General features: G+C 39.9%; 1 protein-coding gene across 1 annotated transcript; it reads left to right on the forward strand.

The window, feature by feature from the left end:
- Positions 1-96: 96 nt before the first annotated feature.
- Nae1 (NEDD8 activating enzyme E1 subunit 1) lies at positions 97-23,250 on the forward strand. The gene is made up of 20 exons (XM_041649934.1): positions 97-204; positions 5,154-5,257; positions 5,532-5,592; positions 6,852-6,882; positions 7,878-7,949; positions 8,152-8,231; positions 9,045-9,154; positions 10,739-10,848; positions 12,818-12,880; positions 13,498-13,561; positions 13,839-13,930; positions 15,688-15,747; positions 15,831-15,964; positions 17,192-17,267; positions 17,524-17,563; positions 18,764-18,850; positions 19,496-19,588; positions 21,766-21,880; positions 21,968-22,017; positions 23,012-23,250. The coding sequence occupies exons 1-20, from the start codon at positions 152-154 to the stop codon at positions 23,119-23,121; spliced, it is 1,605 nt and encodes a 534-aa protein (XP_041505868.1). The 5' UTR covers positions 97-151; the 3' UTR covers positions 23,122-23,250.
- Positions 23,251-24,608: the final 1,358 nt, after the last annotated feature.

A 24,608-nucleotide genomic window follows, 5' to 3' on the forward strand; every position in this document is an offset into this window, starting at 1 on the left:
CCGGTGACGCGTGCGCAGTGCAGCGGCGGCGCCCCCTACCGGCGGCGCGCTGAAGGCCGCGGTCTCCAAAGGGCGCCTAGTGCGCCTGCGCGCCAGTGAGTGGGAGGCGGCCTACTCCCTCGGTTTCGCTGTTCGCTGCGCGGGCACGGCAATGGCGCAGCAGGGCAAACTACTCAAGGAGCAGAAGTACGATCGGCAGCTGAGGTGAGCCAGGGTTTCCGAGGGAACGAGCCGGCGGGTTTGCGGGGCTCAAGTGCCTAGGCGGCGTGGGCGGGCCTCCCTCAGGCCTGACGCGGCGGCCGGCGGTGCGGGGCGTGGGGAGCCGGCGGTCCGGGCTCGGTCACTGGCCAGCGTGCTGGGCGAAGGCCGGGGCGCCCCTTCCCGCAGGGCCGCGAACCTGGGCTGCACGATCGCGGCCGGCCCCCTTGTTCACGGAACAAGGGGGTCGGGGGTCACCCCATCCCGGCCGCAGTGTTGTTCTACGCCAGCGCTGTCCAGTAGAAATGCATAATGCTATTTTCGGGTGAGCAATATGTGTTCGTAATTATAATTTTTACTGTAGCTACGCACCTTTAAAATAAGTTCAAAGAAGCCGGACGTGGTGGCGGCCGCTGGTTGATAATCCTAGCGCTTGAGAGGCAGAGGCAGGTGAATCGGAAATTGGGAGCCAGCTTGGGCTACAGACGAAAGAATCTGGGCATGGGGAGAGTAAAAAGAGATAGGGAACCAATTTTGCTACTACTGCCCCCTCCCCACCCCTTTATTTTTGAGAAACGGCCTTAAGCAGCCTAGGCGGCCTTGAACTCAATCATCTATTTCTCAAGTGCTGAGATTACAGATGTTCTCTGCCAGGCCAGGCTCAAAAAATAAGTTTTTGCCCTTCCTCCTTTGTTTCCGTCTTTCACCCTTGAGTGTCCTGGAACTTGCTATGTAGGCCTGACTAGACTCTAACTTGCAGCAATCCTCCTGCTTCTTTATCCCAACAGCTGAGATTACCTGTGTGGACCGCCATATCCATTTTATTAGGTGCTGATGAGGATGGAACTCTGGGCATCGTGCATGGTTGGCAAGCTGCCAAACGGAGCTTCACCCCCCCCCACCCTGAAATCAATTTTTATAATGTTTATTTAACGTCCAAAATATGTCCAAAATATTACCATTTCAACATGTAATCATTGTAAAAAGTTAATTTTTTTTGTTGTTGTTCACACTGTCTTAAAAAATAATGAATGTCTTAATTCATGCTAACTGCATTTCTGGGACTCAGTTGCCATTTGTAAATACCTTAACGATCAGGGCTTGTCTACACCATCAGGTGGATCCTTCAACTACTTCTCCATCCTTGTTTTTTATTTTTTTCCCTCTCCGTTCCTTTTTATTATGTTCTGTGTGTGGACTCCGTAGAAGTTGTGAATGTGCTTGCCACCACCTCTGCTCTCAGGAGCTCCCATGATACTCTGTGTCCCTAAAGGGGGGAAGTCCCCTTTGTCCTGACAGCACCTTGTTAGTACCGTGTCAGGGATTTAGACACTTAGCTCTGAGACTGTCCTTGAAGGCAGTCGATCTTTGATACAGACAGGGAAACCAAGACTCGTAAATTAGGTAACTGGTCCAGACTTGTGCGTGTTTCAACTTGGGGCCGTCCAGCTTTTTCGTACTCATCCTTTCTCCCAAGCGGTAACACAACTGTAACTACTGTGAGTTCTTACACACTCTTGTGTGTAGTGTAGGTAGACCCACAGGCAACAAAACTGAGAGGATACGTCAGGTTACTAGACACTGGGAGAGGATTTTTATTGAGTCCATTCCTTAAAGTACTAAATTTTATCCTTCCTAACAAGAACTGCTTATGGCTTTAGAAGGGTCAGAAGGAAACAGACGAAGTTGGACGAGCTGGTAGCAGCCATTGATCAAGGCCTGGCTCTCAGGCCAGCAAGAAAACGGATGCACCAATACTCTAAGACTCATTCTCCAACTATTCTACCATTTATTACAGATAAGACCGTGTGTCACCTTTCCGTAGAAAAGAAAAAGTCGGTTTCTGGTCTGTGTGGCTTTTCCAGGCTATGCCTCCATTTGACAGCCGTTCAGTGACCAGTTCTCTTAGGCAGAGCCCTTTGCCAGCAGCTCTGGGACCTTTAAAGTGAAGAGATCGATGTCCAGTAAACGAAAACGCAAATGGAGCAGTTTGTTGGGCTAGGCTTTATTTTGGTGACAGGGAAGGAATGTCAGAGTCTTTTCTTAGTCCTCCGGCATCTAATCGTACTTGCTGACAGTGACGTTTTCAAATAATTTGGATTTCCTGTTCTGAAGAGAAAATAGTAGATTGTTGGTCGGTTGGGGTTTCTTTGGGGTGTGTATTTTTTGTGTTGAGGAGTGGGGAAGTAAAGGTGACCAGCTTGGCCCCCAAACCATGGCATGTGTGTAATCATGAACTTGTTAATGATATAGCAGTATCAATCAAGTTATAACTTACATTTCTCATTCTTATTACACCTCTGTGTTTGTTAATGTATGCATCTCTTAATCATGCTATTAGAATATTCGTTGGTTGTAGCACAAGTAATAAAAACCCAGAGACAGATATTGGGGTTCAAGCTGAAGATCAGAAAAGCAAAGCAGCCAATCCACTAGAGAGTTCTTAACCTCTACCAAGGCTCAGACAAAGGGGTGATCCTGCCCTCAGCATGACTGCAGACTACAATGGTCTCCACCAAACCCCAGACTGCAGTGAGCCTTTGTCTCCTCCTGCCTTATACCTCTCTCTGCCCAGCCATATCATTCCTGTCTCCACCTCCCTAGTGCTGGGTTTAACGGCGTGTGACTCCCGAGCACCATGGTCGAGCACCATGGTGTGAGTTCTATTTCTCTTTTTAGACAGATTCAATCTCTTGTAGCCCAGGGTGGCCTTGAGTCCAGGAATTAAAGTTGTGTGCCATCAGTCTCTGGCCTCTCATGGCTTAACTCTGCACTCTGATCTTTAGGCAAACTTTATTTATTAGAACACAAATATAATATCACTACAGTTTGCTATTTTATTTTTATATATTTTGATTTTATATATTTTTCAGTTAAATATTATATAATTTTTTTCCTTCCTTCCTTCCTTCACTTTCTCCTATGTACCCCCTTGCTCCTTCTTGAGATCATGGCCTCTTTTTCTCTGTTACACACACACACACACACACACACACACCACCCCCCCCAAATATTTAAATACAACCTGCTCATCCATTTAGTGTTAACTATATGTATATGATCTCAAGGCTGGCTGTTGGGAGCTGTGAACCCCCAGATCCTGAATTTCTGGTAAACAACTTATAATTCTTGCAGCTGCCCTGAGCACGAGACCCTCAGGAGTTCCTGATGGCAGGGAAATGATTTCTGGTGCGTTTGACTGGGGCGTGGCTACCCCTATATAAGCTGCCCCTGGACATAATAAAGTGGGCATTTCTGTTTCAAAGATGACTCGTGTCTCTCTGCTGTGTATCTTTGTGTGTTTCAATCTCCAGCCCCTTGCCCAGTTCATGAATGTTATGTTGGCGCATAAAGTGCAGAGGCGTGGTGTGCCGCAGCTGGCCACTTGATATTCGCTAACCAGTGGGGGGGGGGGGGGCTCATCTGTGAGAAAAACTGATGTTCTGCATTCCTTAGTTGCCTGTAGTTCTCTGTCTGTGGGTGGGATCTCTTGAGATTTCCCCCTTCCATGTTAGCATGTATGTTAGTGTTTTAGTTCTTCAGGCCTTATTTGGGCAGCCACATTGTTGTGGTATCAAAGATGTACCTTCCCTGTCATTTCTAGGAGACATAGTCTCACAGTCGATTTCTTGGCCCTCTGACTTTTACATTCTCTCTGCCTCTTCTCCCTTCGAGATGTTCTCTGAGCCTTAGGTACAGAAGTTGTGTCGTAGATATATCAATTAAATCTGAGCACCCCATGATCATTCTTTGCTTTTTGACCGGTTGTGGTTCTCGGCAATGATTTCTGTAATGATTTCTAAGAGAAGTTTCTATGATGAGTGGTCAGAACTACACTTATCTGTGGGTGTAAGAGTAAATATTTAGAATGCAGGTAGACGTTATGCTAGTTAGTAAAGTGGTGGCAACCGGTTCTTCTCTAGCATCCATGACCTCTCTTGGCCCTGGGTCGTTGGTTAAGTTTCCAGTAACAGGTATGATTTCTCTCCTGCTGAGTAGGCCTTAAGTCCAGTGGGAGAGCTGTTGGTCACCACCATGATAGGAGTGCCACTATTGAACCCCCATGGCCATCATGCCATGTGGTCGGCACCTTTGTGAGTCATAGGCATTACAGCTGAAAGGATTATCAGTGGTTTTCTCCCTCACCAGTTTTTATACCATGAAAGCTGGTTTTGTGTCTGAAGTGCATGGTGTCTTACCTTTAACATCTGGAAGGCAATCAAGGGCAGCATTAATATTGTCTATTATGTTTTAAAGCACTTCTGCAGAATCCAATGCAAGGTTTTTCCAGATGATAATAAGTAAGTTTCTTGATAAAGCTTTTGCTTATTCTTGTAGATGTCACAGGGGAAATGTCCTATATCAAGATCTTAAATGTACTGACTCCACATCACTTGAAGAAATGAAATTGAGAACAGACTAGGTTTTAGGTGCAAGATGTCTGCCTGCCTTCCTCTCTTTTTTTCTTCTCTCTCTTTTTTCTTTATCTCTCTCTCTTTTTCTCTCTCTTTTTCTCCCCTCCCCCCCTTTCTCTCTGGTAGAGCTTCACTGTGTTGTTCAGGTTGACCATGAACTTGCTTTGAGGGATTCTTCTGCTTTGCTTCCTGAATAGCTGAGACAAAGGTGCATGCTGCTTCACTTGGCTAAGACCTTTCTTTAATGTTGATGAGTGTATCTCTAGGCTTTCTGGGCTATACATTATTTGCTTTCAAAGGAGGAGAACAAAGACTAGAAAGACAAAGCTTAATAGTACTGGTTATATCGTGCAAAGGATGATTTATCAAAGTTTTCAGTTACATTGTCAGATAACCCCACAATATTATCAGTTCATATCTCACATTTGCTGTGATATGTTATATGTTATTTTTATGAAAGAATACTTTAAATATCATTATTCAAATAAGAAAGTCATATTTTGGAGAATCCTTCAATATTCAATCTGTTTTGTTTTATAGGTTGTGGGGTGATCATGGACAGGAAGCTTTGGAATCTGCTCATGTTTGCCTAATAAATGCAACAGCTACAGGAACTGAAATTCTTAAAAACTTGGTACTGCCAGGTAATGTAATATTGGTGATTGCATTCTGGGTAACTTCTTTAAGGTCTGTATAAAGAGTTACATATTCTTGGCTGACAGGATGGCTTCGTGGATGGGTACTTGCTGTCACACTTGGCTTTGATCCCTGGAACCCATATGGCGAAAGGACAGAACCAACTCCCATGGGTTGGCCTCTGACCCCCACACGTGTGCAGTGGCACATGCATACTGACATTTAAATTGGTGAGGGTAAAGCCAAACCAAAACATATTTTAACTGTCTTCTGTCTCCCCAGGTATTGGATCATTTACAATTATTGATGGAAACCAGGTCAGCGGAGAAGATGTTGGAAACAAGTATGTCCTGTTCTTTTAAATAGGAACCTGTTAGAGAAAGCAGTGCACGCAGAGTGAGGCCTGAGTACTAATTTACCCTCATGGCCCTATGTTTAGGTTATGGTAAAGAAGAGTGACTAAAGATGAAGTGCTGGGACAGTGCTGGGAAGTTGGCCATTAGCAAACGGGACTCACAGTGACTGTCTTTACTGCTGTTAGTACAAGGCAGTAGTCATTTTTCTCATAAGTCTGTAGTGTTGGTGCAGAGTAATGGTCATACTTAGGACATCAGATATAATAAGCAAGAGTGATAGCTAGCCATGATGGCACATGCATTTAATCCCAGCACTCAGGAGGCAGAGAATAATGGAAGTTGTATTAATGTTGCTTCTCTAGCTGATTATGTAGAATGTGCTGAGTATAAGGTTTCGCCCTTCCTTCTTTCCTTCCTTCCTTCCCCCTTCCTTTCTTTCTTTTCTTTTCTCTCTCTCTCTCTCTTTTTTTTTTTTTTTGAGTTTTTCGGGACAGGGTTTCTCTGTATAGCTTTTAGCTGTCCTGGAACTCACTCTGTAGACCAGGCTGGCCTCAAACTCATAGAGATCCACCTGCCTCTGCCTCCTGATTGCTGGGATTAAAGATGTGCATCACCACCACCCAGACATGTTTTTCTTACGGAATGTGCCTTTGCCATAAAATTGTGCCCTGACTCTCATGAGCAGCCTGCGTTTGGGCCTTTGGGATGTGACTGGCATATATGTGGGAGGAAGCCTGAGTGAATCTTTTGTGATTTCTTGCAAAAGCCAGCAGTTCCCCACAGTGTTTTCCAGGTGTCTGAGCACTGTTTATAGGAGATGTTAACAGCTCTAAATGGGACTATGGAGTTAATGGCCAAAAGAGTTTGGGGAATGGTTCACAGGAGGTTAAAACTTACTTACGATAAAACTCTATTATCAGGTATATTTTGACTTTCCAAGGAGGTATATCATTATATGGTGATTCTTCTTTTGCAATCTTGGAACTCTTTTTCTCTCAGAGCATCTTGTGAAATGTGTGCCTTAGAGAACACTGATTTACTAACCCGTCTGCTTTTCTTCCTCCACGGAGACTGTTATAGTCTTTATGAGAATAGTGTTTGTGGGCTGGGGCATAGCTTAGTGGTAAAGACAGTAACACACACAACGATTCATCTTTTGAAATCAATACACACACTATTATAAATGGTAAACAACTTTTCTTTTATATCCATATAAATCTTGGCTTTTTTTTTCTATTCCCTTTAGTTTTTTCCTTCAAAAAAGCAGTATTGGCAAGGTAAGCAGTCACGGCTACAAAGCAGGGTTGTGTGTGAGCATCTAATAACGCCACTCTGTCTTGGCTGCTAGAAAAGCTCTGACTTTAAAAGACCTTATTTTCTGAGTGAAAGTTGGCTTAGCTCATTTTCTAATCTGGTAAATATCTTTTGGTAGTTGAAGAATTTAGAATGCCCCTGTGATTTTACACTGTCCTTTATTAAAGTCTTAAATAATGTTGATGTTTAGTGGATTGTGAGGCTTGGACAGTCTGTGGGGCCACTGGCAGGGAGACGAGGATTTATACCTAGAGCTTGAACTGGTATCAAGAAGCATATTCTTTTTGGAGGGATATCTTGCTCAGCCTAGATATGGGGGGAGAGTCTTGGTCTTGCTTGCCTGGAAGTGTCAGACTTTGTTAACCCGCCATGGGGCGCCTTACCCTTTCTGAGGAGTGGATGGGAGGTGGAGTTGGGGGGAAGGTGGAGAAAGTGAGAGGAGAGGAAGGAGTGGGAGAACGGGATAGTTATGTAAAATGAGAAAAGATTATATTTAAAAAAAATCTTAATTAAAAAAGAAATTAGTCAGAGGTGTTATCTAGAAAATTCTTTATTTTTGTATTTCAAATGAAAACCTTAGAATCTGTGTTCATATTCTGAAAGCAAGTTGCACTTATTTAGTGATTGGCCACTCTTTGATGGGATTATAGATGTGGGTGGTTGGAGTGGGTCTGAACTTGATCCAGTATAATCCTGCCTGCCACCTATTTTTTGTCATTTACCTGTTCAGAAAAGTGAGATCAAATACTGTGTTTATTTAAGAACTCTGGTGGTGGTAATCTAGTTCAGCCCTGAGTGACATTGTACTTGAGCCTCAGTTGAGTACTGAGGAGCAGAATTGTCACGTCTATGCATGGAATTTGGAAATTTTCAGTGAGTTTTTCTTAATCTGTAAGATTTGGGATCAACTTGAGGCTAAGTACTTTCTAATTCAAGTCAAATGCTTTGTTTTTCAAAGAACCGAGCTCAAGCTGCCATGGAATTCTTACAAGAACTAAATAGCGATGTCTCTGGAAGTTTTGTGGAAGAGGTATAATACTATATTTGTTATTTCTGTGCTACAGTATGTTTTTAAAAATAATTCAAAGACCCAGAACATAGAATTTTGAATCATTGTGTCATTTGTATTTAGTTGGAATTTAATTTGTCAACTCATTTATTTTTAAAATAGCTGTTTCTGCCATGTTTAATATGTGAAATTGTTGAATTTTTCCTCCCCTTGTCTTATTTAGAGTCCAGAAAACCTTCTAGACAATGATCCTTCATTTTTCTGTAGGTTTACTATTGTGGTTGCAACTCAGCTTCTTGAAAGGTAAATTTTAGGTGTTAATATCTCTCTTAGTCTTATTTGATTTGCATAGTTTTCGCTATGTATGTTCGTCTGTTTTTACATTTAGTCTGATTTCAGAAATTCTTATAGTAATGTTTAATTTGATGCTCTTGTAAGCTTTGAAAGGATAGGAAAGAAAAAAATGAGATATTTGGATATATTTAGAGTATTTTAAGTGAACATTAGATATTGCTAAGTGATGAAAAACTAATTAGAAGCCAGGTGTGATGCTACATACCTGTAATTGCAGTACTCAGATTTTAAGTTTGAGGCCAGCCTGGCCTACACAGTAAGTTTCAGGTTAACTTGAGCTACATAGTGAGATTGGTGTTTCAGAAATCTCAGAACCCAGAAAACTAAAAACAAACTATTTATTATTGATTACAGGAAGATTTGTAGTATATACATGGGTTTTATAAATGTGTTTCACTACTACTAGAAATGTTTAGATAGAGCTAGGCATGGTGGTGCACACCTTTAATCCCAGCACTCAGGAAGCAGAGACAGGCTGGTCTCTGTGAGTTTGAGGCCAGCCTGGTCTACAGAGCGAGTTCCAGGACAGCCAGGGCTGTTACATAGAGAAACCCTGTCTGAAAAAAAAAAGTGTAGTGCTTTCACCGGCATTCTTCCTAATAAAACAGACTACGGTCTCATATCCCTCTGGTCCAGCACTTTTGAGGTTGCAGCCAAGTGAAATTGCTTGCTTTGCACTCTGCCCTTGCCTGCTTCTGTTAGAGAGTTCCCTGTCTGGCATATGCTCACTTGCTTATGTTCTTACTTTGCCTTCCTTTACAGTACATTACTGCGTTTAGCAGATGTCCTCTGGAATTCCCAGATCCCTCTTTTGATCTGTAGGACATATGGACTAGTTGGTTATATGAGGATTATTATAAAAGAACATACAGGTAAAATTGTTAAGCATGTGGGACTTGCTATTGGTTGCTTGAGCTGTAATTTTAGAAAGTCAGTTTGAAATTATGAAGCAAATTTATGGCAGTGCATCTCTGGTGCAGGTTCAAAGCGGCAATTGGATTTAGTAGGGTTTTTTTTTTTTTTTGACTTATTAAAATGTGTGTGAATGTCCTGCCTATATCTATGGCTATGTAGCAAGTGTATGCCTAATGCCTGCATTGGTCCAGAAGAGAGCCTCATGTCATCAAGAACCAGAGTTACAGATGGTTGTGAGCCTCTATGTTGGTCTTGGTAATTGAACCTGGGACCTCTGGAAGAGTAGCCACTTCTCTTAGTCACTGAGCATCTGTCTAGACTGATTCAATAGGTTTTTGTCTGCTTTTGCCTTACATAGCATTATAGGTGGATGTAGATCAGAGACATAATGTACTACTTCATCTTGTTAAGAGGCTTGACAGCTATGTAAGTGCCTGGTCTCTTCTGCTCCCCAGCTCATAGTTGGGCACTTACGGCTACCTAACAAGAGTGCGTGGGTCACTTTGACACAGGCAGTACACTAGTGGTTCTCAACCTTCCTAATGCTGTAATTCTTTAACACACTTCCTCATGTTGTGGTGACTCCCAACTATAATATTATTTTTGTTGACACTTCATAACTACTTTTGCGACTGTTATGAGTTGTAATGGCAAGTGGCAGAATTATAATCTGGTTACAAACACTCATTAAAAGTGTACATTGATTTGTATTTGGAGAGCAGTGTCCAAAGTCAGATCAGGAAGTGAGAAGTAACTGATGTTGTGGTAAAAGGAGCAAACATCCAGGATATCCTCAAGTTTCTAGGGAAGAGGTCTACATAGGTAGTGATGCTTTCTGCTGAAGATGATGGAGAAGGGAGGATAGAGTGCCAGGAGTTGCCTGTGCAAAGCTTTCTCAGTTATAGTAACAAATTCTGTTCTAAAGGAATCGTACTTTCATTAAAACTTATAGTCAGCCAGATGTAGTAATACATGCCTATAATCCTAGCAGGAAGGAGACTGAGCTGGGAAAAACTAGAGTTCAAGGCAAGGTTGGGTTTGCTGTAAAAGAAAACAGACCCATACAACTCATGATTTGTGTGTTTACTATACATAAGTTGTAATTCAGTAACACAGTGAAAAAAAACTCTGTAGGCACTGTGACCATCAGGATTATAGAATTCCAACTGGTCATGGTGGTACACATCTTTAGTTCCAGCACCTAGGAGGCAGCTCTCTGTGAACTTGAGATCAGCCTGTTCTGTATACTCAGTTCCAGGCTAATCAAGGTTAAAGTGAGACTCTGTTTCAAAAAAAAAAAAAAAAAAAAAATTTTAAAGGTTTCCCGTCAGGTGTTGGTGGCTCATGCCTGTAATAACAGCAACTAGGATGATAAGGCAGGAAGATTGCTATGAGTTCAAGGCTAGCCTGGGCTATAGAGTAAGCCCCCCTCCCAATTTCCAGCCCCCAATCACACAATGTGTGTGTATGTGTCTTAAGTTCCTATAATATAGTATATTATTACTAAAGAATTAAATATATCTTTTGGTATTGTTTGACAGTAATAGAATCTCATCCAGATAATGCATTGGAGGATCTACGACTAGACAAGCCATTTCCTGAACTGAGAGAACATTTTCAGTCTTATGATTTGGAGCATATGGATAAAAAGGTTGGTGGTTTACGTGTGTGTGTGTGTGTGTGTGTGTGTGTGTGTGTGTGTGTGTGAGAGAGAGAGAGAGAGAGAGAGAGAGAGAGAGAGAGCGCGAGAGAGAGAGAGCGAGACCTTAAGTTTAGAGTTAAACTTTCTTCCTTTTTTTTTTTTTTTTTGGCTCTTTTGAATCAGAGTCTCAAGGAATAACCCTGGTTGGCCTAGAACATGCTGTATAGATCAGTCTGACCCTAATTTGTGATAGTCCTCCTGTCTCTGCCTCCTCCAGAGTGCTGAATTAAGAGTATGTACCACTGTGCCTGGCTTTACATTTTTTTAACCTAAGATTTTTTTGTGGGTAAACACACACACACACACAATGTGAAAAAATATCATAGTGGCATTTCATTTGTATTTTAATAAATAAGGCTTGCCTAAATATCAGAGAGTAAAATAGCCTCTCTGGTCAGCCTTCCAGACCAGACAGTGGTAACACACACCTTTAGTCCCAGTAGCCTCACCAGTTTGCCATAGAAACCAGGCAGTGCATGCCTTTAATCCCAGCCCTAGAGAGGAATATAAAATGGGAGGAGACAGCTCAGAGACTCAGGCTCTTTCTGAGATTCATGGAGGTAGGATCGCCATTTTTGGACTGAGGTCAAGGTAAGAGGCAGTGGCTGACTGCTTTGCTTTTCTAACCTTTAGATTGAACCACAATTTCTGCCTCTGAGTTTTTATTAATCGTGCTTCAAAGTATTGTAAACTTCCATATTTCTGTCACCAGATCACACAGTAGTATTTTATTTTGTTTTTTTTCAATAAATTTATTTCCCCTAAAGTTAAAAAAAAAGAAGAACAACAACAACAGTAGACCAGACTAGCACCTAACTCACAGATATCCGCCTGTCTCTGCCTCCCAAGTACTGAGAAAAAAGGCATGTTCCACCACACCTGACTAAAAAAACTTTTAAAAAGAAAAGTAGATAAACTGAAGTTTGCTGTATAGTCACTACCTAAGTGAAGAAATTGGACATTAACTTATCCTAGAAGTTCTCCCCGTGGCCTTGTTTCTCCTTAGGTACATGTACTTTAAAAATAGTTAGACTATGACAGATACAGTGGTGCACATCTGTGACCCTAGCACTCAAGAGGATGAGACAGGTAACAGAAAGCGGAAGCCAACCTTTCTTCCAGAACAGAACACACATATATGAATAGTTTAAATTTCAATGGTATGTTTGTTGAAAATGTCTCAAAACTTAATTTCTAGAGTTTGAAAATTACCATGCCAACTATATTTCATTACAGAAATAATGATATTTGTAACATATTCTATAATGAGCATATATTCCTTTTCAACCTACAGTTAATTAAATGCAGATATTCATTTGGTTTTCAGAAAACAGGAAGTTCTCATTTTTCAGTCTAGTATTGATACCTCAAATTAAGAGATTTCAGCTGTACCATTGGGTGGTGTGTCTGAGGCTGTTTTCTTGCTGAAGAAACAAAAGGGACTATTGTATACCTGACATCAGGGTTAAAGTAGATTCTGCCTTTAATATCAACCTCAATCTCAGCCTTTCTTTGTCTCTGTGTGTGTGTTTACAGAAAGCTGTGCATATACCTGTGGCAGCCAGAGATCAACCTCAGGTTCTCTCAGTTGCTTTCTGCTTTGTTTTTTGAGGCAGTGTTTTGACACTGAGCCTGGAGCTAGCCATTTATTTAGGTTGGTTGGCCAGTGAGAGTGCCAGGGTCTGCCTGCCTTGACTTCCATCCACTGAGGTTTCAGCTTATAGCCATGTCTGGCCAGCATTTTACTCACTAAGCTACTCAATAGCCACTCAGAAATCATTTCTAAAATCATTTCTACAACCAGTTCATTTGTCTCTGTTTATTACTTCATATGTATTGGAAGAAAATAAGATGATATAAGTGAAAAATTAACATTAACTAATATTGATATTTTCTTCAATTTGTGTCTCATTTTTAGGACCACAGCCATACTCCATGGATTGTGATCATAGCTAAATATTTAGCACAGTGGTATAGTGAAGTACGTCTTTTTTTTTTTTTTAAATTATATGTGACTGTATTTTCAAGCTCTTTTGAGGGTGTGGGAGGTTAAGTTTTCCTGGTGAGGGTGGATTGCAAGTGAGAGATTTTAAGTTTGAATCTAGCTATCACTCTTTCAATACTGATTGTTTTTCTTTTCTTTGGTTTTTCAAGATAGGGTTTCTCTGTAGATTTTTGTAGTTCTAGTCCTGGAACTAGGTCTTGTAGACCAGTCTGGCCTTGAACTCACAGAGATCCGCCTACCTCTGCCTCTGCCTCCCGAGTGCTGGGATTAAAGGTGTACGCCATCACTGCCCAGCAATCTTTTAATTAACATTAGAATTTCAGTAAATTTCATTCTGAAACTATTGTGAGAAATGAATGGAAAGAAATGGCTTACAGTTACTCTTTCCAAATTGAGAGCTTCTGATGTCACTGGTATATATTATATGTATATATATTAACATATATGTGTGTACATATGACATGTATACATATAAAATATATATGACACTTTTTAATGAAATCTTACTGTGGAGAATGAGGAAAACTTTAGATACTAAATTTCCATATTATGAGTTTTGATAACTAGATCTTTCAAATTTTTAATCAATTTAGACAAATGGACGAATTCCTAAAAGCTATAAAGAAAAAGAGGACTTCAGAGATTTGATTAGACAAGGTAATTTTCTGCATTAAGTGTTATATAAATTTTGAAAAAAAATAATTGTTTGAAGCCAATATTTATTGGATTTCTCTTGTCGGATGATGTCATCATGAGTTTTTAATTTTACTTTTCCCTTGGGAATAAATTTTTTTTCAATATTATAAGAACAAATGCTAGCGATATCTCTTGCTAAGGCTCAGCATTCTGATCCTTTGTTTAGAGCCTCATAAGGTTTTCCGTGTTGGGAAGACAGTGGAAAGTCATTATTTGTTTACATTTCTTACTTTAATAGGGATTTTAAAGAGTGAGAATGGAGCTCCAGAAGATGAAGAGAATTTTGAAGAAGCTATTAAAAATGTGAACACAGCACTAAATATAACTCAGGTATTAAAAGAATTACTGAAGTCATAACTAATGTCTGATATGAGAGTTGATATAACAATTTACCATAATATTGCCTAAATGTATAGTAAGTTAGAAGTAAGTACCTATGACTTAGCTTGATTAATTTTTAATGATTTTTTTAAAAGACGAGATCTTCCTACCTCAGGCTACCTCAGATTTGCTGTATAAACCAGGCTAGTCTTGAACTTGTGATACTTCTGCCTCTGCCTCTCAAGTGTTGAGGTTTCAGGTATGTGCCATGCCTAGTCCAAAACTTGAGTTTTCTTTTAATACCATTTTGAGCCCTGCATGGTGGTGAATGCCTATAAGTCCACTACTTGGGAAGGGGGCAGGAAGATCAGTAGTCATCCTTGGCTGCACAGCAAGTTCAGAACCAGCTGGGCTACATGAAACTGTGTCTCAGAAAAGTTTAAAAAATGTTTTCTGTTATCTTTATTAAAATGATGTTAGTGCTTCAGCATATAGTGCCATTAAAACAAATTATTTTTGTTCTTTTTTATTTAGAGAAATATTTAAATTATTTTAAGTATATAATTTATGAATAGTTAAAAACTTGGAGATAAGAATTATAAATGATATTTTGCTAGTCAAAAGAAGTGCTACTCAGCTGGGCAGTGGTGGCTCAGTTTTGTTTTTAATTTGGAGAGCTATGGAATAAGATACCTGGAAGATTTTTAGAAAATTTTTTTACAATTTATAGCCAGAGTACTGCCTTTGATACTAGAAAAGCACTGAAGTCGCTGTAGACATTTTGAAGATGGTGAAACAGTATTCTGTGTACGCCTTGTAAGTCGGTCTAGCTGAGGAACATCTTCTATCTTAGTTGGAGAAAATGTTGAAAATGTGTAGAAAAATCTGATGCTGAGACAGGATCTCACTGTATGTATCCCTGGCTAGCCTTGAACTCAGTAGTAGACCAGGTTGACCCTACCTCTGCCTACTTGTGCAAGATTAAAGGTGTGTGCCACTACACTGGGCCATCCAAAGGACTATTTTGACTTTTGTGAGTAGACTAGAGGGTGTGGGGTTGGAAACCGAGAGACCAGTCAAGTCGTTGTCACTAAGCACTCTCTACAATAGTAGAATCAAAGCCTATGGTTTGGAAAGTTTTTATTAGGGTGGTGACAATGCTAACAATAAAATTGGATAATTACTTATTTATTTGTCAGAGTGGTTGTCTCTTTCAACAGCCTTGAATTAGGGTACATGGATTTTGAAATTTTCGTAAGCTGGGAAACCATGAGCAACCTAAAATCTAGCTGTGTAGTAATACCCATAATCTTTGCTGTTTTCAATATAATGATATAAATGACTTGCTCCATGTGTGGTGCAGGAGAATAGGCTTGTCTGGAATGCTGGCAGTGGACAGGAGAGGGTTTTCTTTCATTCTCTTTCCCCATGAGATTGCCGTCAGATTCTGATTCTAAATAAAACTAAACGCCGGGCGGTGGTGGCGCATGCCTTTAATCCCAGCACTCAGGAGGCAGAGGCAGGCGGATCTCTGTGAGTTCGAGACCAGCCTGGTCTACAGAGCTAGTTCCAGGACAGGCTCCAAAGCCACAGAGAAACCCTGTCTCGAAAAACCAAAAAAAAAAAAAAAAAAAAAACTAAACACATCAGAAGTTGATATTTTATTGCACTTTGAAACTGCAAAGATCCTATTTGAAGAAATAGCACTGAAAGTAAAGGTGGACAGAATTCTTAATGTAAATAAATGTTTCATGTTCCTTTGTTAGGTCCCATGCAGTATTGAAGATATATTTAATGATGATCGCTGCATAAATATCACCAAACAGGTAACAAGAAGTAAAGATACTACTGCCTTATACTCCAGCTCAAAATAAACACTCCTCACTTGTAGTTTTTTATTTCCTTTTAGACTCCATCTTTTTGGATATTAGCCCGTGCCTTAAAGGAATTTGTGGCCAAAGAGGGCCAAGGAAATTTACCTGTTCGAGGCACAATACCGGATATGATTGCAGATTCAAACAAATACATAAAATTGCAGAATGTGTAAGTGACTGTTTTTGTTGTTGTTAGGTTTGTTTTTTGAGACAGGGCTTCTGTGTGTACCCCTTACTGTTCTGGAATTAGTTTTGTAGACCAGGCTGACTTTGAACTTACAGAAATCCACCTGCCTCTGCCTTCTGAGTGCTGGGATTAAAGTGTGCGCCACTACACCCTGCTGACTGTTTTTAAACTGTAACAGACTACTTATATCTGCCCTGCTAGAGGGACTCAGGACCCTGGTTTCTGACAGAGGACCCAAGAAAATACTGAACTAACAGCTTCCCTTGTTGAAGTTAAGTCCAAGGAAAAATCACATACTTCAAACCTGCCTAATAATACAGATTATTATTATATTATATATTATTATTATTATATTGTAATCTTTTCAAATGTTATATTTTAAAAATGTTTAGATATCTAAATTATATATATATGTATATATACACACACATACACATATACACATACACATATATATATTTTAAATGTTACCTCTTTGTAAAAATGATCAGTATTAAAGCTGAGTCTCTCTTCCAGGTAAGGCCATACTTCTTTTTTGGGTGAGCGTGAGACTATTGGGATTGAACCTAGGTCCTCATACTCATGCTAAGAAAGAACTCTACTACTGAGCAATGTCCCTAAAGTAATACTAGTTTCTATCTTCAATTATCTTTTTCTAAATTTTCAGTGTTTCAACACTTAGACTAGGAAAACATCCGAGATTTGCTAGACACTGACTAAGATCTCTGTGTGGCAATACTTGGCCCTGGAAGAATCCAAGCCAGTACCCTTGGAGTCATCAGATCCATACACCAGTTACCAAAAGGTTACATCCATGGAGACCCAACCTTATAAGTCTGTGTATGTCAGGGTAGGATACCTGGATAATAGGTATTTATTTATAGTCATTGATTCCTTAAGTTATGAAAGATTGAAGACCAAAGGAAAACGGTTAAAAATAAAGACTCATGGCTGGAGAGATGGCTTAGTAGTTAAGAGCTCTGGCTGCTCTTCCAGAAGTCCTGAGTTCAATTCCCAGCAACCACATGGTGGCTCACAACCATCTGTAAAGAGGTCTGATGCCCTCTTCTGGCCTGCAGACATGCACACAGACAGAATATTGTATACATAATAAATTAAATAAATAAATAAATAAATATTTTTTTTAAAGATGATTTAAGTGTTGCTAATTTTAGAACTTGCTTATTTTGGGTTGTTGTTCTTTTTCAGTTACCGTGAAAAAGCAAAGAAAGATGCTGCTGCTGTGGGTAATCACGTTGCCAAATTGCTTCAGTCTGTTGGCCAGGTAAGCTGCTGAGCATGTTGCCCCTTGACAGTGAGTACTTCTCCCTGTGGGCGAGGGATTCAGCCAGGGAGAGGCTAGAGATAGAAGGCATTACCCTGGCTTTTTGTTTCTTCAGCAGAAGTGCCTACTTGCCTGTGTTCTCTCAGTTCTTGGAGAAAGCTTTTCATTTCACAGCCATTGGCTTTGTACTGTGCCCGCTGTTATCTTTGTGTGTGTGCGTGTGCATTATTATAAATCTGCATTTATCTCTTTATAGGCACCAGAGTCCATTTCAGAAAAAGAATTAAAATTATTTTGTAAGTCCTTTTAATTTCCTTCTTTTTCTTGATAAAAATATGCCACTGAGAATGTTCTCCAGAATTTTAAATGATCAGCATTCTCAAATTGGAGTGTGTGTATCCTTAGGTAAATTTTATTTTATTATCTTGTAATAAAAAGGAAATTTTAAGACTGAACTATAGGTACTCATTTGATCTGTGATAAGTGACTGTAATGAAATTAAGAATTTGCCAGATAGTTTGTGACTGGCTTCTGGGTTTTCTCCTAATTGTCAGGGTAGGAACATTTTCTTTGCGTCAGGTGTAGGTTGGGGAGGTGATGCTGTAGGTTAAGTGCTGGCCATGCAAACATGAGGAGCTGAGTTCAGTCTATCTGAAATGGTGAGCTCTACATTTATACAAAAAAATTGGAGAACAAAAAAAGAAAAGAAAAAATAATACAGTGGAGATTGGTAGAAGATACTCAGAATCAATCTCTATCAACCACATGTATACATAGGGCTAAGCACATGCATGCATACACCACACACACAAGTAAAAGCTTCAAAAAGTTAGTTGCAGGGCTGGAGAGATGGCTCAGTGGTTAAGAGCATTGCCTGCTCTTCCAAAGGTCCTGAGTTCAATTCCCAGCAACCACATGGTGGCTCACAACCATCTGTAATGAGGTCTGGTGCCCTCTTCTTTAGGCATACACACAAACAGAATATTGTATACATAATAAGTAAATAAATAAATATTTTTAAAAAAAGTTAGTTGCAGGACTAGAGAGATGGCTTATCAATTAAGCAGAGGAAGCCCCAAGGAACATACACGTGGACATATAAAATTATGTCTTAAGCCTTTCCTGCACAACAAAACTGAGAATAAAACCAAGGCAGGAATTAGTTCATACCATTGATATTCAGTATTTAACATAACCTACTGTACTGTGGCCACTCAATACAATTTTTAATGAATAAATTCTTAAAATTTTTATTATTTTTAAATTCTGTGTATGCCTGTGTATGGCTATGTGCACCTGCAGAGATTAGTGGTGTAAAGTTCCCTTGGAGCTGGAGTTACATGTACTTGTGAGGTACCTGATGTGGATGCTGGGGACTGAACTCAGTTCCTCTCCATTAACAGCACGATCTCGTAACTGTTGAACCATCGTGTAGCCCCAGTTTCTTGTTCAGCATGTTCGCCTGTCAGCCTCCCTGAAGTCTTTACTCTTTGCAGGCAGCAATTCTGCGTTCCTTCGAGTGGTGAGATGTCGCTCTTTAGCTGAGGAGTATGGTTTGGATACAGTCAACAAAGATGAGATTAGTAAGTACAACTAGATGCTAGGTTAAAATTATTAGTAAAATGTGTATAATTACTGTTGAATAAATGGTGTTATAAAATATATAGTTTATATTCTATTTTATAGATTTACCTGAATGATTTTAATTTACATAACCTACTGTACTGTACATATCTATACAAAAATACATAACACTATATTTAGATTACTGAGTGCATTGTTTGTTATACATAGGAACTAACACTATCATGTTTCTGCTTTGATTTTTTTGTTTGTTTGTTTGTTTTGTTTTATTTCTTTGAGACATGGTTTCTCTGAATAGCAGTTCTGGCTGTCCTGGAACTCCCTTTGTAAACCAGGCTGGCCTCGAACTCAGAGAGATCCACCTGTCTCTGCCTCCTGAGTTCTGGGATTAAAGACGTGTGTCACCACCACTCGGCTGTGTTTCTGTTTTGATAGAGACTCCAGCTAGTATTCCATAAGACTCCTGGATTACTTGTTAACGTATTTTTTCTTATTTTTAATTTTATACTTTATTTTCATAAAATACTTAAAGTTTTTGCTAAGATTGTCTCGGATTCTGAAACTTAAGTATGAATTCAGTCTTTTGTTGTTTGTATGCTGTAAGTTGTCCAGTTGTACTATTTTTTTTTCTTTTTTTCTTTCAGTTTCTAGCATGGACAATCCAGACAGTGAGATAGTCTTATACCTAATGTTGCGGGCTGTTGATCGATTTCATAAACAGCATGGCAGATACCCAGGTAAGAATGGCAGTTGACTTACCAGATACAAAGAAAATAGCCAGATGGTGGTGACAGACACCTTTAATCTTAGCACTTGAGAGACAGAGACAGGCAGATCTCTGAGTCTGAGGCCCATCTACAGAGTGAGTTAGAGGACAGCCAGGACTACACAGAGAAACCTTGTCTTGAGGGGGGAAAAAAAAAAACCTCACAAAAAGCAAAAAAGAAAATCTTTCGGCTTCTTATTGTTGTTTTGTTTCATTTGGGGTTTTTTTGTTGTTATTGTTTTGAGACAGAATCTTACTTATCTCAGGCTGGTCTTGTACTTGTGGTCTTCCTTCATCAGACTCTTAAGTACTGGATTTATAGTCATGAACTATCACATTTGGTCAATAAAATCTTGAATAAATAATTGGCTTGATGCCAGGTATGGTGCCCTCACCTTTAATCCCAGGTAGATCTTGGGAGTTTGAGGCCAGACTGATCTACATGAGTTCCTGGACAGCCAGAGATATACACAGAAACCCTGTCTCAAAACTGAACAGAAAACCCCAAAACAAAATAAAACCTCATACTTGACCTGAATTTTAGTAGTCTGTGGGTATTTAGAGGAACTACTATTTGATTTTAAAGGCTAACTACTTATAGACCATCTGATTCAAAACTATTAGAGAAGAATATTGGTTGAATATGTAATGAAGGAAATTTTTTTTCTGCTGGTTGTCATAGTTGACTTCTGTTTTCCATAATAATAGTATTCTAAATTTTAAGTTACTAAGATGTCTCCTGTCTTCTTTTTTTCTTGTCTTTTTAAAGTGTGTGTGTGTGAGAGAGAGAGAGGGAGAGAGAGAGAGAAAGAGAGGGGGGGGGAGGGAGGAGGAAAGGGTTTCATTCTATAGCTCAGGTTGCCCTTGAACTCATTGTATAACCTACACTGGCTTCAATCTTGTAGCAATCCTCCTGCCTCCATGTCCAAAGTGCTAGGATTACAGACATGAACAATCACAACCAGCTCTTTTAGTTTGTAAAGCCTGACCTGGAACTTGCTGGCCTTGAACTCTTGATCTTGTTTTTCCTTCAGAAGACTATATTGTGTACCACCATTCCCAGCTCATAGTTTACTTGGTAACTCTTGCTGACTTTAACCTGAAGGAATAGAAAACCCGTAAGCAGTATATATCAGTGACTTCTGAACTTTGAACACTGTAAAGATACAGGGATTTCTTTGCTCAGTATTTTTTGTTGTCTGCAAAGGCAATAATTGAAAAACTTGTATAATCTTTTTTTTTTTCTCTAAAGGTTTACTTATGTATACTGTATTCTGCTTGCATGTATTCCTGTGTGCCAGAAGAGGGCACCAGATCTCATTATAGATGGTTGTAAGTCACCATGTGGTTACAGGGAACTAAACTCAAGACCTCTGAAAGAGCAGCCCGTGCTCTTAATCTCTCAGCCATCCCTCCTGCCCCTAAAAACTTGTATAATCTTAAAGATCCACAGTTCAGAGGCACCTCTGGTTACATAGCAAGTTTGAGACCAGCAAGAATACATAAGACTCTGTTTCCAAAAAGAAATAAAATAAAAATTTAAAGGACATAAGTAAGGTATTTTCTCTTTAGTTCTTTGAGCAAATAATTATTGAGTATTATGTGTTACTCTTGTAGAACAATAATTAACAAAGACTTAAACAGAAACCACACCAGAATGCTGGGATTATGTGTGTGTCATCATGCCTGGTTTAGGTGGTTTCAGGTTCAAACCCACAGTTTTGTTCCTGCTGAGTCCACACTTGATCAGCTAAGCCGGACCTGACAGAGACTTACTGAACTTCAATTTGTGACAGATTTTAGTTATCTCTTAACTTAGAGATTTCAGATATTTTCACATGTTGGTTTCATGTTAGTACTTTATACTTTAGTTTCATATATTACTGTTTTTGATTAGATCACCTGAAACTGGATTAAGTAAAGAAGATAGCCATTAATTTGAATCACCCCTCCCCTCCCAGACAGGGTCTCTATGCAGCTCTGGCCATCCTGGCACTCACTGTGTAAACCAGGGTATTCACAAATTCATAGAGATCTGCCTGTTTCTGCCTCCTCGGTGCTGGGATTAAAGGTGTGTGCTACTACACCCAGCCCACACATTTATTTTAATGAAAAATATATGTATATATAATATATATACTTTTTTAGGAGTATCTAACTATCAAGTCGAAGAAGATATAGGGAAGTTGAAGTCCTGTCTTACTGGCTTCCTTCAGGAATATGGGTTATCTGTAATGGTGAAAGATGACTACGTCCATGAATTGTGAGTATTCTTTAGAGGATACAGAAGTAATAGTCTCCCTGTTTGTGGTTAGACTAATGAAAATTGAAATCTCCTCTTTTCCTTTAGTTGCCGATATGGAGCTGCTGAGCCACACACCATTGCTGCGTTCCTGGGAGGTGAGTTTTATAGATGAAATGACTTATTTGTTGTTATAGAATACAGTTATTTCTATTAACTCTTTGTTTTCTTGGCTGTTTTAATTAGTGAGGTCAGTGAAGCAGACTGTGTGGTTTAGGTTAATCGTTAACTCTCCAGACTGTTCTCCTACCCTCTGTTTTTCCCACAGCCATCCATATTAAACTCCTGAACAGTCATTAGTCCTTGGGAAGGATGCTTTTGATCACGAACCGCACTGAACTTTCTAATCACAAGTACACACTCAGACCTTCCTTCCTCTTCTTCCTGTTTTGTCTTCCTGCCCCAACAGTTCTCAGAAACAAAGACTAACTTGACTTAAAGGTCCTGTGTACTTCCTTTTCCCTGAGACATGAGGTCTTTGTACCTCAGAGTCCAGTTCAAAACTGCCATTTCTCTCATAAAAACTCCCTTTATCTGTTTGTTCTCACCATTTCTTTGAGTCAGTTAAGTTAGTTATTGTATGGGTACCTTACAAACATCCGAAATTTATTTCTTATAGTTTACAAAGATCAAAATGAGGATGCCAACCTAGTTAGGATCTGTGAGAGCTCACTGCAAGAATCATCTATGGTGTTTTTCTTGTGTTGTGTCCTCCTCACATATTATGTTTTAAAGATGTCCAAAGAAACCTGCAGGATCTCTTTATAAGGGCACAAACCCATTTATGAGGCCTCTACCCTCATGGTCTAATCACTTTCCAGAAGCTCCACCTTCTAATTCTCTTGCATTGAGAGTTTTCAATATATTAATGATGGGGGGAGGGAAACACGAACAGTAAGTTTGTTCAGGGTCTCACTTGGCTGGCCTAGAACACATATTTAGCAGACTGGCTTTGAACTCACAGAGATCTACCTCTCTGACTCCTGAGTGCTAGGATTAAAAGCATGCACCACCAGGCTCAGGCTGGCTTTTATTATTTAATTCTTAAAATTTATTATTTTTAAAGATTTACTTTTCTCCTTTTTCCCACAGGAGCTGCTGCTCAAGAAGTTATCAAAGTAATCACCAAGCAGTTTGTAATTTTTAATAATACTTACATTTATAGTGGCATGTCACAAACTTCTGCAACTTTCCAGTTGTAGAATAAGTACCATGTGTAATATGTTAATGATTGAAACTGTAATTGTCTTCATATTGTGCTTTAGTTTGTAAAAATCTGTTAAAGGAGAGCAGTAAATTGTTTCCTTAATAAACATTTTTCTCATTTGTAATACAGTCTTGTTGTTTGGGGTGCTGGGGAGAAAGTCATTTTTCCACAGAATAAAAGCTATCTCTTTGTAAGTTAGTTCATTAATACTGGCTTGCTGTTTTTCACTTACATATCATAGACATATCTGTTTCATTAGAAAAAGTAAAAAAAAAAAGATCTTAATGAATTGACATGTGGATTTTAGCTGTTGACATTATTTTATTATTACCATCCCCCCCCCACACACACACACACACCCGACAGGGTTTCTCTGTATAATAGCCCTGGCTGTCCTGGAACTCGCTCTGTAGAAAGACCAGGCTGGTCTCAGACTCACAGAGGTCTGCCTGTCTCTGCCTCCCGAGTGCTGGGATTAAAGGTGTGTGCCACTGCCTGGCAGCTGTGGACATTTTAAGATCATTATTTGTTAAAAGAAGCATTTCAGGATTTGTAGTTTTATCAGAAAACAAAATCATTTTTAATAGTCATTCATTATATATAACTAAAGATTTTACCCTATACCTACTTGTTAAAATTTCATAGGGTCATCCCATTCATAAATTTCATTTTAACGAATAAGCAAATTGGAATAATAGCATTTACCCTCATGTTAGATGGGAAAGAAAATTCCTTAAGAGGAATAGCAGCAAACTAGAAATACAGAAATGGAAGAAGGGCTGTGTTTCTGACTTGTGTGTGGTTGGCTGAACGTGTTAATGCGACTCTCAGAAGCTTAAGGCCTGCCTGCAGTGTAATAGTCATCAAAGGCAATCTCCTGTGTGAGAACCTGTCGAAAGGGGAGGGGTTAATAGGGCTTTTATTTTCTTGGATACTAGTGTGTCGTTCTTGCTTGGCTGTCTGAAGTGACTCTCCCAGAGCATGGACGCCCTCTGTCAGTACTTCATCTCCATCTCCCTACTTGGTCCTAATCGGATGGACTCTGTTAAGAAGGAAACATTACACCTGGACCGCATTTCAGACTCGAGCTGTGGTTCTTGGGTCTACACAGTAAGAAGTTGGCCAGAACCAAACATTGAGGTTTGGGAATTCACCCAGTGACGCTGCTTTAGTGTGGTGAGGTGTCCGCCAATGGAGTAGCCAATGTAGTTGAGAAAAGCGTGGCGAGCAAGGTCAGGAGGGAGCAAAGGGTCGTTTCCTAGAAGGGAAGTCCCAAATACTAAGACAAGGTTAGATTATCCTCGAATTTCTCTAAAGCCCAGCACCACGCGTTGGCCACCTATCCCCAGTACGCGAGCGACCCGCCAGCTGCGGTTGTGAGCGCGGGCTCCGCGTGCGTGCAGGTGTCCGGCCGGAAGTCCCGCCCAGCGGATGTAAACCTGGCTCGTGTTGGGTGGGAAACCCAGTCAGGCGTCGTAGTCT

This window comes from Microtus oregoni, unplaced genomic scaffold, assembly GCF_018167655.1.
Source record: "Microtus oregoni isolate MIOR12 unplaced genomic scaffold, Mior012 000004F_ref0000308, whole genome shotgun sequence".
NCBI lineage: Eukaryota > Metazoa > Chordata > Mammalia > Rodentia > Cricetidae > Microtus > Microtus oregoni.

Coding starts and splice junctions, on each gene's coding strand:
- Nae1 (XM_041649934.1), top strand. CDS start 152: ATGGCGCAGCAGGGCAAACTACTCAAGGAGCAGAAGTACGATCGGCAG. Junction 12,881..13,497: donor TAGCACAGTGGTATAGTGAA/GTACGTCTTTTT, acceptor TAATCAATTTAG/ACAAATGGACGAATTCCTAA. Junction 22,018..23,011: donor CATTGCTGCGTTCCTGGGAG/GTGAGTTTTATA, acceptor TTTTTCCCACAG/GAGCTGCTGCTCAAGAAGTT.